This window comes from Sminthopsis crassicaudata, chromosome 2, assembly GCF_048593235.1.
Source record: "Sminthopsis crassicaudata isolate SCR6 chromosome 2, ASM4859323v1, whole genome shotgun sequence".
In the NCBI taxonomy this organism is placed as follows: Eukaryota; Metazoa; Chordata; class Mammalia; order Dasyuromorphia; family Dasyuridae; genus Sminthopsis; species Sminthopsis crassicaudata.
In genome coordinates, this window is record NC_133618.1 from 261,690,447 (window position 1) to 261,704,637 (window position 14,191).

Genomic DNA, 14,191 nt, shown 5'->3' on the forward strand with positions numbered 1-14,191 from the left:
TAATTTCCTAGAATGAATAATGCCAGAAAGAGAATGTATTAAATTTAATGAGAAAAGATTAATAATTACTCAAAATTTTTTCTTCAATTTGCAGTACTTGAAACTGATAACCAACATCATTTTCTTGAACTTGCTAATTTTTTTTTCTGTTTCTACCATTAACTTTTCATCCTTCTTCACTATAATATCTATGGTCTTCTCAATTTCTCCTCAGAGTTTGATTTTATATTTAAACAACTTCTAAATTTTTATCTCTAGTATCAGCAGTTCTTCCAGTTCCATACTTATGTTTCTAGTTGACCACTGAGGATTACTACTAGAAAATCTTTCTAGAACCTCAAATTTTACCTGTCCAAATACTGGCTTTTAGTCTCCTTTAGAAAATAAGCTCTTTTTTGTTTCTTTCAATGAAAAAAGGTCATGTTACAAAGTCATTTAAGAGATCTTCCTAAAATTCCCAATTTGAAGGCACAATCTCTTCATTGCCACCTTCATCTCTTTGTTCCTGAAGGTATAAATGACTGGATTGAGAAAAGGAGTAAGAACTGCATCAAAAATGGCAAGAAACTTATCCAACTGTGACGTTGGGTGTGGCCATGTATAAATAAAGAGCAGTGGAGTAAAAAACAAAATCACAACAGTGATGTGAGCTGACAGAGTAGAGAGAGCCTTGGAAGAACCACCTGTAGAAAGCTTCTGAACAGTGACTAGAATGAAAATGTAGGAGATGAACAAGATACAGAAAGAACCCAAGGAAATGAAGCCACTATTAGCAATGACCATGAATTCTAGTCTGTCTGTATCTGTGCAAGCAAGTTTGATGAACCGAGGCAGATCACAATAAAAGCTGTCCAATACATTAGGGCCACAAAATGGCAGATTAATAATAAAAGCCATCTGGGCCATTGAGTGGATGAAACCAATGGTCCAAGCAGCCACCAGGAACACAGTACACATCTTTGGACCCATAATAGTAAGATAATGGAGAGGCTTACATATGGCAACATATCTGTCAAAGGCCATGGATATAAGCAACACCACCTCAACACCACCAATCAAGTGAATAAAGAACATCTGAGTGATGCAGCCAGAGAATGATATGACCTTGCGTTTTCTGAAAAGGTCATATATCATCTTGGGGGAAGTGACTGAGGAAACTCCTAGGTCAATGAAGGAGAGATTGGCCAGCAAGAAGTACATGGGAGAGTGCAAGTGAGGGTCAAAAGTCACTGTGAGAATAATCAGGGAGTTTCCCAACATGCTTGCCACATAAAATATAGAGGAGAAAACAAAGAGGAAAAGCTGGATATACCAAGAATTGGAGAGTCCCAGGAACACAAATTCAGACACCACAGTGTGATTGGCTCTGCTCATTGTCCTAGCAGCATTGCATCTGTAGCCACCTTTAGGAAAAGAATTAAGGCAAAATCACAATTATTTTGAATAACATTAATATTTCAGAATTCAATTCAACAAATATTTAGTAAATGCCTACTCTGTGTGACAAAGAATGAATTCACATGATGGAAATTAAGTCTTGTCTCAACTTCTCACAGCAATATACACTTTATCTCATGGTTACATGAAACCTTGAGGACCCTGCCAAACAATACTATTTTTAATTAACACCATGGCCTTCTATAACATTCCTATAATATAGGACTGGTGTGAGAAATTATCTGGAGGAACAATCTGGGTAATGAACCAGAGCAGAATGTGAGAAGGAAAAGAAATTCTCTATTTTTTTCAGCCTATACTACTTATCTATCATAATTCACCTAAATTTTCTGAGCTTTGTAAAACTGGGATAATAATAACTGCATAATCTATCTTGAAGCAATGAGAAGCAAATGAACATTTTAGACAAGTATACATGAGGAAATGGTCCCTTATTCTCTCTCTTTCACCTTTCCCAATCTATATTCTATATTCAAGCTGTCAAACTGAGGATTTCCAGAGCAGCTAGTCCTAACTCTGTTGCTGTAACTTTCAACATCCTAAAAACAACACTGGTTGGGAAGATACACTCTTTTTATTCCTTCTCACAGCTGTAGCTGCTGAGACATAACCATTGTGCTTCCATTTAACAAATTAATCAACATGACAAAATTAACTGAATCAAAAACATTTACTAAAAAGAAGACAAGTCCAGAATAATTAACAATAACAATAATGATGATGATGATGATAGTGGATTAATAGTCACTACTATGTGCCAGGCACTCTGCAAAACATGTTTTATAAAAATTATTGCATCTATCCTCACAACTACCCTGGGAGATTAGTGCTATTATTATCCGCATTTTAGGAGAAGAAACTTAGATAAACAGAAATTGAAAAAATACTTTGCCTGGAAACACACAACTAATAAGTTTTTTAGGCAGTATTTGAACTCAAGTCTTCTTGGCTGTAGGATGAACACTCTATCCACCATACCACCCAGCTCCCTCTACATTCTATCCATAAACTGAACACATAGTTTTCTACCAATGTACAACATTTATCAGAGAAAGTGCTGATATACTTACAAAATCATTTAAGTAGCATAAAAAGGGAATGTACCCAGAGAAACTCAGAACTTTGAACCATTAAACCTTAATGTTATTCTCCTTACAAAGATTGTACAATAGTTTTCTAATTGTCTGGGACCACTCATTTTCTGAGTATCTTCAATCACCACATTGAAGATTCTCAGGTCCATTTCCATACTAGACAATAAATCATCTGAAGTACTGAAATGTTATGAATCTCTTTTAAAAAAAAACAACAAAACAAAACAAAACAAAACAAAAAACCCAGAAACCATAAGCCTGATACATGAAGAGCCTTCCTATATCTACTCCTTTGGCTGGCCTCTGAGAAAGTAACATATGATTTCAGTCAAAACCAGTTCCCCAAGCATAAGATTTTCACAGGTATTCCTGGTCATCTCCCTAGGCTGGGTTCTGAAAGGTTTCCATCTCTTAAGTTGTAGAAGATAATGTAAAGAAAGAGATAGAACCTTTTCCCTTTAATCAGCTCTAGTAAGCAACAAAAATTTTCATCCAGTTGGGTCTTCTCATTAATATCTCTCTTCTGAGCCATAACTCAACTCAGCAATCAGCAAACAATAACAGGGCAGTCTCTAAGGTATTACTGTGATCCAGCTCTGAAATCCCTTTGTGGACCTATTTCTGAGAACCGTTCTAAGCGTCATTGAAAGATATGATCTTTACCAATGATAAAACTCCAAAATAGAGTCTTTTATGAAATGACTGAACTCTATCTCATGATAGAAACCAAAAATGGTAATAAGGGTTTTCAATTTTCAGTATTAAAACCTTCATGTCATTCTTGTATAAATTAGATGCCAGAAAATAGGACACTAACCATCTTTGTTCTGAATTTCTTCTCAATGGCACTGCTTGTTTAATGTTTCTCAAATAATTATCATTGAATCTGTAAACTGTCCCAAAGAGTCCCAAAGGGAGCCATCTTACACACATAAAATGTTTTCTAACTAAGAAGCATTATGTAAAATGTGAACTATTATTGTTTTTATTACTACTATTTTGCACTGTTGGTTTATATAAGGATGTGGAGGAAAAAATATCTATTTTAATCTAGCACTTACAGTCTAGCCTAGGGATCTAGCATAGGAATTGTGAGATGATTCAGAATTATGATCCAAGGAAGTATAGGGAATAGAATGACTCAAAGAAAAACAAGAATATAAGTATGGTAGATATGAGCTCCTCACAGAGAATAAGGATAAGAATTATTTTTCATCATTTTCACTCTTCTACTCTAGAATTTTTCCAATATCTTGAAGAGCCCCTCTACAAATTCTGATGACATTTAATATCTCAATGTCATTGTTTCTCAGCCACATCAAATCCAAGAAACTCCTTTATATCCACACTACTGTGGTCTCACTTTATAATTGCCAGTCACACAGAACTATGCCACCTCAAAACTTCTCAACTCCACAGTTGTATCTTCCAACTGCAGTCTCCCTCTTGGCAATTCCACATTCTCTCATTTCTCTGAGACTGGCTCTTCACACACATTGTCATTTCAAGTTGCCCACTCTTCTTCAAGTTCAAATTTACCAATGTACTCAATCACAATACCATTGTAGGCTGTCTAAGTGATTCATTGGTCATAATTCCAGAATCCCTCATTCCCAGACCTTGTGTCATGTTTGATGAATTGATTCATAACTCTGAATCCCCTCCATCATCTAAAATCATGCAGATTTATTCATAAGAAGTTTTAGATGTATAACCTTCTCTGAGCCCTCAGTTTTGCTATATCATTCTTCTATACAAATCTTATTACTTTGCTAGTTGATTCACAAAAAAATTACTATTACAAAGTAATACAATTACAATGTATTGCAAAACTTTTCATATTTTCCCCACACTCTACCCCTACACACTTAGTCATAATTTCTCCATACTCAGCCAGTCAATGAGCATTCATTATCTACTGTGTCACTGTGCACAGAATTTAGGAAACAAAGAAATGCAAAGGACAGTCCTTCCCTCAATAACTCACTTTCATACAGAGGAGAGAACATATAAACAGCTATGTACAAACAAAATATATATATAGGTGATAAATGGGAAATAATCCATAGAGGGAAGGCATTAGATTTAAAAGAGACTGAGAAAGATTTCCTGAAACCAAAAGGAGATGAGAATAGATAACCTCTAAACATAGAATAAAGAAAGATAAAATGCCCGGACCCCAAAGAAGGTAAATCTTGTTGAAGGGATGAGCAAGGAAGCCCAGTGGCCCTGAACCAAAAAGTACATCATTGGGGACCAGAGGCAGGGGCAAGGGAAGAGTGGTGGTGACACAAGTATTAAGTATAGAGTTTATTGACAGGTAAGAAGAAGTGATATAGTTAGATCTGGAGATTAAAGGGAGGATGAACTAGAATAAAAAGAGTCTTGTGACAGCCAGACCAACTAGCAAGCTATTGCAATAGTGTAGGCAATAGGGTGGTAGTGCTTTTAAAGGAGAGAAAGTGGTATATTCAAGAGATGTTGCAAAGGTGAAATAGATAGGAATTGGCAACATAATTAAACATGGGAGTGAGGGAGAGAGACAATAAGAAGGATAACACGTAGATTGCAATCCTTTGGGGACTAGGAGAATGACAGTGCCTTCAACAATAATATCAGTCTGGAAAGGGCAGTGGTTTGGGAGGGAAAATGAGTTCAGTTTGAAACATGTTGAGTTTAAGATGTCTACTGGAGTTAAGCTGTCTACTGAACATCCACTTCAAAATGTCTGATAAACAAATGGAAATACAAGACTGGAAATGAGTAAAGAGCTTAGAACTAGATAAGTAGATTTTAGAATCATTAGAATAGATGCATTCCCAACATGATAACTTTGCCACTAAATCACTAAGGAGACTAAAGTTATCACGAACTGTCATAACGCATCTCAATGCCCGAAAATGTCTCATTGTTTTCACCCATTCCTCCCCAAATCTTTCTTCAACTCAGCCTCAAATAGATTAAACCATATTAAATATCTGTATTATATGACATACATATACATATATACAAATATGAGAAATACAAATAGAGAGAAAATAGCGATACATATGCTGTCTCCCACTATGCCTGTTCAGTCTCTTTTGTTGATTTCTAGGCAAATTGGTTGGTTTATTGGATAGTGCTGGGACTAAAGTCAGGAAGGCCTGAATCCAAATCAAGCTTCAGCTCTTTAACTCTAGGAAAATCATTAGAACTGTATGTCTCATTCTCTTCAACTGTAAAGTGAGGATAATAATAGCACCTACCTCCAAAGTTTGTTATGAAGATCAAATGAAATGATAATTGTAAAGTATCACAATGCCTGGCACACAAAAAGAAGAATATAAATGTTAACTATTATCATCCTCCTCTTGCCATCTCTGTAAGCTGTGTTCTCCATGGTGATGTTCTTGCCTTCTTTCTTCTCTCTGGAGTCTTCTACTTGGTGATATTTATATCTTGGCTTTAACTTTCATCTCTGCATAAATAATTCCTAAAGAAAAACAATAATGAAGCCTAGAACTCTAAATAATGTGACCAATCTAACTTCTGAGCACTTGATGATAAAGTATCACTTTTCTATTGTTGACAAAGGTAGTGGACAGTACACACGGAATGAGACATACTTTCAATACATATCCATTGTATTGGTTTATTTTGCTTACATGCATTTATCTGTTATGAAGAAGGTTTCTTAGAGGGAGGAATCATTGGAAAGTGTTAGTGAGGATTATAAAACGAAGAAGATCAATTTAAAAAGTAATGATTGGAAATCACATTATTCTGATACAAATATAAATTTTTTTAAATGTGAAATTGGGGAAACATATATAAACCTCCAGTCCTAACTTTACACCTGAACCTCAGATCCATAAACAAAATGCCTGTAGAATGGTCCACCAAATTATCTTCTGTCAACTCACCTCCCAAACATCTGTATCTAGTTTGTGTTTTTACTACCTCTCATGTAGATTCATCTAAAGGCTATTGTCATAGCCCCTAATTAGTCTTCCTATTCCATGTCTTTCTTCTTCCAATCCATCCTGAACATCACTGACAAATAAAACTTCCAAGTGTACAATACTATCTATATTATGCCCTTATTCAAAAATCTTAAGTTGCTTTTTTGTATTGCCTAATGAAAATGGCCAAATTAGTTATTCCATTATTCATTGCTCTGCAACCTGATTCCAAGCTACTTTTTCTGACTTCTTTCCCATCCCACCCATCACAAACTGGACCAAAGTGGAATAAATTTCATTTCTTTTACATATCCCACAATCCAAGCTTTTTGACTTTGCTCAAAATGAAACTTGATCTTGGAAGACCCTACTCATCTACCCATTTCTACCTCCTGAAATTATTTTAATACTTAGCTCAAATTCCATTGCTTCTGAAAAATTCTTACCAGTGCTTGTGCCTGTAAATGATCTTTTACTCCTCCTCTAAATCTTCATAGTACTTTGCTAAGTCTCTCTCATATACTAATTTCTTTCTAATTTTCATGATACTTATTTGGAGAGAGAGAGAGAGAGAGAGAGAGAGAGAGAGAGAGAGAGAGAGAGAGAGAGAGAGAGAGAGAGAGTTAGAGAGAGAGAGAGAGAGAGAGAGAGAGAGAGAGATTCGTAGTTATAAACCATTTTCCATAGTAAGAAGATCCTTGAAGATAAAGAATGAGATATTTGTATCTTTCTCATTTGTTAACATATATTTAGTGCTTCCATAACTTCTCTAAGTTTCAGTTTCCTCACTTATAAAATTAGGAAGTTAAACTTGGCAATTTTTTAAAGATATCTTCCAACTCTAAATCTATGATCTTATGAACTAATGAAACTAACATGATAGGTAAGGTTCAGTGGTAGAAGGTACGAATGCTAGAGAATTTGAATATCATTTGGAGGACAAAAGGGATCAATTGAAAGTTATGAAGGAAGGAGGTGACATTATCAAAGTAATTCTTTAGGAGATATGACAATAGGAGTAACATAAATTTTATTTCTTCTATCCCCAATACTTAATACAGTTGCTAGCATGGAGTGAAAGTTTAATGAATCCTTACAATTTAATTTGTTGATAGAAAAGGATAGGGCTCTCTTTTCCACTAAAGTAAGAGAGTGAGAAATGAATAAGGGTAAAGGTTTAATTCAATTTTGAAGTGGCAATTAGAGTGTGATGACAAAGAAGAGGAAGATTAATAAACACTTAAGAAATGATATGAACCACTTAGGAGGTTGTTATTAATTGAAAACTTGTGAAGAAGATTAGGTTTAGGATTGTGAGGTATATCGAAAAGATTTAGAACAAAGGTTGGATAAATCAAAAGAAAAATTTCAGAGAAAAAGAAAACTAATTAGAAACAAGAGTCAAGTTGACTTTGGATAACATGAATCTGTAGAAATTTCAATCATCGTGTTTTTATGACTTTCTCCAATATATTAGACAGTGAAAAGGAGACAAAATTAAATTATAGCAAGGATCTCCTAGAATTGAGAATTGGCATAGTAGGAAGTGGAAGGAGGAAAAGACTCAAGTAAATTACACAGTTCAGAGCTCAGTATGGGCATAATTAAGCAAAAGGATGATGAAGCAGCTTTTAAGAAGCCAAGTCAATACAAAATTGACATGATTAATCAGGAGAATAGGAAATGACAGATATATTAGTGAAGAAGGACAGTAACTAAGGAGTAGGGACTGGATCTGTGATGTCAATAGTATGGGGAACTTCCAGATGAAGGAATTCCCCCAACCAATGCAAATCACCACCTTCTCTGCAACTTATAATGTTTTTATTCATTTCTTTTATTAATTTTAATTATTTAAATTTAACAAATAACAAATAAACTGAAGAATCTACCTAAAACTCTGCAACTTGTAGCCTTAGAGAACTGAACGATTTAGTGATTTGCTAGGGGTCACACAATCAGTATGTGTCAGAGGAAGGATTTGAAAGGTTTTCCTGGGTTCAAGGCCACTTCTCTTTACTGTGTGAACTACCTCTCAAACATCTAAGAAAGAATGGAAAATCCAAATACTTGTTTGATTGTCAAATTTTGATTCTTACCCTTAATCCTGAAATATCTCCTATCAAGAATTGAGATCAGCTTCATTTTCTTTGTTCATAATTCAAAATCTTCACTCTATCTTCCAATTGCCATTCTCAACTCTTGCTTTTCCTTCCCTCCACTGCATTATATGCTCTCAGAAGACAAACCTACTCTTTTTGTCCTGTGCAAGGAGTAATCCTAACACTAAAATTATCTTGATATCATGGGAACATAGAATATCTTTCACTCTGTTCTTTATGCTGGAGAATTTATTCTTGTCTTTCCCACCTACCACCTATTTATACTATCTCTGAATATGATATGGTAGCATTGTCCAGAAGCCTGGGAAATTCTAAAAGCTTAGCCCATTCCACATGTAGTGACTAGAATTAATAAGAGATATATAAAGTGTTTCTATAAAAAAGAAAGGCAGCTAATTATCAATAGTGGAGGAAAATGGCTAAATGATGCTACAGAAAGTGGGATGGCTAATCTAATGTTGTTTGGCCAAGAATACTGTCTCCCAGGGATCTGTTTTCCCCAGGTAACCAAATGAAAAGGCTGTTAATAAAGCATAGCTAAAAAAAAAAAAAAGTAAATGTGCAAAAGACTCTTGATCTTTTCTTGATCTACTTTGAAACCTTTATTTTGTAATGTGAATATTGAGGAAATTTTTTAAACTTTCACATCTTTTTTAACATTATTTTATTTTTCCAAAAGATACTTTTCAACATTCATATTTATTTAAAAATTGTTTTATTTTGAATTTTTTTATGTAGCTTTATTTTTTCATGTTATTGGAACAACTGATATTTATATTATTTATTCTACAGACTGAGGTTAAGGCATAATGCTTATTGAATTTGTTTAGTTATTGTACCTAAGAAAACTAGAGTCGAAGTAGAATAAGGATGAAGTAAGCCTCTAGGCAGAATAGTGAACAGAATGCTAGACTTCTAGTCAAGACCTTGACTAGAATTCAAATCATTCAAAACCTATTTCAAATACTTACTACCATGGACAAGTAACTTAAGCTTTGTCTTCCTCAGTTTTCTTACCTATAAAATGGGGATAATAATAGCATCTATCTCCAAAGATAATTGAAAGGATTAGCAGAGATAATCTTTGTAAAATGTTTAAAGTGCTCTGTAAATGTTAGCTATTATTATAATTATTATTAACTATTATAAATCTGTGATCCTTTCATCTTAAAAGTATGGATAAGTAAAAGAAATAAATAAATATTGTTTAGTTGGACAAAGATGGATTTTGTCTCTGTGCTTTACCTGGAATTTGCCTTCCAAATATGACATTACATTCTCCCTGTACATATCTATGTGGCTACTGTAGCACACATCAATGCTAAACAAAATTGTGAGAGAGAAAGAATTAGTTTGCCTTGGTATAGTTTCCTTCAAGACATTTCTACAGAACGTAAAATCTAAATCTTTCATTCTGATGTCTCACAACCCAATATAGATTACACAGCACATTTCTTCCCTGGAAGAACCATTCTAAGAACTTTTCTCCCTTCTTCCTGCCCTTTTCTTATCATATCTTCCTGTATCCATCCCTTTTTCTCACATCATCATTTCCTATTTTCTGAAGTGTTGAGTAATTACCTATGTTTAATCCCTCTTCAATCTTTGCACTGACTTCTTTTTTCCGGTTTACCGGTCCTATTTCTTCAACAGATTCAACAGATGAAATCAAAGTCCTTCTTCTATCAATATGGTTACCTCCCTCTCGCCACCTTCTAGGTTGTCATTAGTATAGGCAGATGACCAAAAATGAAAACAATAATCTATATTCAACATTACTAGAGCAAAGAGACTATGACCTCTTTCCTATGAATTATGTTTCTTCTAATGTTGTTTAATCATATTGGATTAGTGCATTAAATTCCCATTATAGGCCAGGCATTGTGCTAAACACTTGGGATACAACAAGAGGCAAAACAGGGTAAACAGGGAATAGTTAACATAGGGAAAGCATTCAGATTAGCAATTCTGATCTCAAAAAAGGCAACAGCAAAAATAGACTCAAAAGACATAAATTAGAAAACTACATTTTACTGAAAGGGTGTGAAATTGTACTCCCTTTAATCTGTAAAATTAACATTCTAAAATTGTGTACCCTTTGATCGATATGTAAAAAAGGGAGATTCCAGTCTCAGGCCCTCCTGTGAGACATCATCCAACTGGGCCATTTCTAAGGCAAGCTGGATCTCTATTCAAATTCAGGCTGAAGAAGCCTTCAAGGCAATTTCATTTGGGAGATTCTGTCTGAACAGCTCAGGCTGCCCCAGTCTTCCACCAAAATCTGTTCATATAATAGATTTCTGTTTACTCATTTCTTTGCAGAATGTCGCCAGCAGGACTATGCCTTGTCCCTTGGTATAGCTGCCAGGACCCTGCCCACTGAAAAGATATTCCCTTCTCAGTGCCAGCCTCCATTTCCCTAACAGGACTTTGCCACTAAAGAAGTCAGTCTCTCAGCAAAGCTGACTTCTCATCCAACAATAAATTTCCATTTTTGCCACTGAAAACTCTTCAGGTTTGTGAATTCTTTCACAAAGAACCTGTGCCTCCAACCAAAAAGGGATTTCCACAACTCTCTGCATCGCCACTAACCTCATCAGTACCATAGACAATGAATTAATATTACTACTAAACATGTGTGCACTAAATGGAATAGCATCTAAATGCTTAATAGAAAAATTAACATTAGTTGCAGAGAGAAATAGGGAATAAAAACAAAAATAGTGAGGGTTATCAAGTTATTCCTTTCATGCCTAATATAAGTTAAAAATTAAACCACAAAGGACTTCCTTAATGACATCCTAAAATTTTGGTATATTATCTTATTGTTGTCATTCTCTTTAATGAAATAATCTATCTTTTCTATAATTTGTAATTTGGCCTACCAATTCTTTCAGATTAATTTATTTAGTCATCATTTAATATTTTTTCAGAAGCCCTGTATTTAATATAATCCTTATTGATTTATTCTGCTTTTCTATGTTTTTGATGAGGTTTTTACATACAAATAAAAGATCGTTTTGTTAAAGTATCAGGCACATGTAAGAGAAAGAGATCTACTTCTTTCTATTCTCATTCAGTGATTGCTATCAAGTCTCACTTTTCTAAAGTCCTATTCAGGTCCTTATTTCTTTCTTATTTACTTTTTAACTAGATTTATCTAGGAGTAAAAAGGATGCACTTGATGTGGATTAAGATTACTTTCTAATTCCCAGCCCCCACTGGATCTGAGCTAACTTGGGCTGTCCCAGCCCCCATTCTGATGATCTGCTCAGGTTTCCCCAACCCCCACAAACAGCTTCCTCCTTATCTAAAAACCCACTGAATTCTATACAAATTCTGACCCTGGCTGAAGCTCAAGCTAGAGGCCAACCTGGGACTCCTCCCACCTTCAAGATTACCAAAAGCCCCCATTATAAAAAGGGGAACCCTGGAGCCCACTCTTAGCAGGAGCCCCAAACATGGCATTCTTATACCAGCCATGCCAAGGGTTCCTGTCCTCCCGGCACTAGCCCTGGTCCTGGTGTCTTTCTACCTTTAACCTTACTTCCAAACTCTAAAATAAACCTTTGGTTTTGAGGTCTGTAAATTCCTTTAGAGGGGACTCTGCACCGCTACTAGACCTCATTTAACTCTGTATCCTTGTGCCAAATCCAAAGGGGTTGCAGGAGAGCTCTATTTCATTCCCTGTACCCCAAACCTGCCACTAGACCTCAATTAAGCCTAATTTCATCTAGATACCCCTAACCTAACTCTCATCACACTGAGGACTCTCAATATAATTTTATTATCTATTTCTCCTAATATTTAGTTTTTCCATTAAGTATTTAAATGTCATTCCATTTGATAAACATATCAATTACTGAAATTAAATCATTGTCTGTGTTACCTTTTCAGCAATAGATAGTTTCTATCTCTTTCAATTTTGTTTATTTTTGTTTCCTCATCTGAAATCTATTATCTATTATCTATTCCTCCTTTATTTTTTTTTAGTTCATCTAAAGCATAGTAGATTTTTCTCTGTTCCATTATGTTAACTCTATTATTTTGCATCCTAATCAATTCCTCTATTCTCTTCCACTCATTCTATTCACCTACATAGTGATGATAGTTAATTTTTTATTTCCTTCCATCCTATTCTCTCATAAGTTTTCTTCTTTCTACTCCTCATTCTCTCTTTATTGCAAGTATTTACTGTTTCTTTCCTTTTAACTTCTTCACTATTCCCTTTCTGGCCTTTGTTTTACTTAAATTCCTCTCTAAATATAGCAGATTTCTTATGTTTTTTGTTTTCTGTTTTTGTTTTTTTTTTTTTTTTTCTCTTCTGGTTTCTTTTTGTATGTCTCTTGAGTTGAATTTATTCTTACATCAAATTCTGGAGGAGGAGTAGAGGGGAAAAGGAGGGTGTTTTATGTGTATTCTGTTCTATTTTGAAGTAAAATTCAATTGACAACCAGTCCCCCCAGTCTTTCATATCAGTAAGTACATTTAGTTGAGCACCCTGATTATGTGAGATAAGTTTTCCTTCCCATCTTTTCTCTTATTTTTCAAGCTAGTATATCTTTTCCCCTACTACGTCTTTTTTTCAGAACTGAGCAAACATAACAAACCTATTTATAGGTTTTTTTGCTTCATTTGACTACATCTGTGATTCCTTATGGCATTAATATTCTAAAAAGAATTTTTTTTTATTTTAGTAGTATTATATTTTCCTCTTATATTTAAAAATAGTTTCAATATTCATTTTTGCAAGATTTTGAATTCCAACATTTTTTCTCTCTCCCTTACCTTTCCCCTCCTCAAGAAAGCAAGCAATGTAATAAAGATTTATATATATATATTATATATATATAACAGAATAAAAGGGAAAAACAATGAGAAAGAAAAATAAAATAAAAAAGAGGGAAATAGGATGCTTTAATCTACTTCAGTCTCTATAGTTTTTTTCTTTGGAAACAAATGCCTTATTCCATCCAAAATCTATTGGAATTGTTTTGGATCACTGTGTTGTTGAGAAGAGCTAAGTCTGTCATATTTGATCATCATTCAGTCTTACTGTTACTGTGTATAAGGTGGCCCATCCACACCTCCATTCCTTTTTTCCTCATTAGAATATTTCAGTCCTTAATTTCAGATAAGGTCCATTTTATTCCTGCTCAGTTTTACTAGATGAGTTATTCTTTTTTTTTATGTTCAAGAATTTCTATTATAAGTGCTTGAAAATAAACAAAAAACATTAAAAGAATGGGTGAAAACATCATTTACTAACAAAACTTTCAGCTTTTTTTTTAATTAATAGTTTTTATTTTCCAGATATTTGCATGGGTAATTTTACAACATTGACAATTGCCAAAACATTTGTTCCAATTTTTCCCCTCCTTCCCCCCCACCCCAGATGGCAGGTCGACCAATACATGTTAAATATGTTAAAGTATAAATTAAATACAATATATGTATACATGACCAAACAGTTGTTTTGCTGAACAAAAAGAATCGGACATTGTAATAGTGTACATTTAGCCTGTGAAGGAAATTCAAAATGCAGGCAGACAAAATTAGAGGGATTGGAAAT

General features: G+C 34.4%; 1 protein-coding gene across 1 annotated transcript; it reads right to left on the reverse strand.

The window, feature by feature from the left end:
• Window positions 1-435: 435 nt before the first annotated feature.
• LOC141553447 (olfactory receptor 4F3/4F16/4F29-like) lies at window positions 436-1,374 on the reverse strand. Its single transcript, XM_074285105.1, has one exon. The coding sequence runs from the start codon at window positions 1,372-1,374 to the stop codon at window positions 436-438; it is 939 nt and encodes a 312-aa protein (XP_074141206.1).
• Window positions 1,375-14,191: the final 12,817 nt, after the last annotated feature.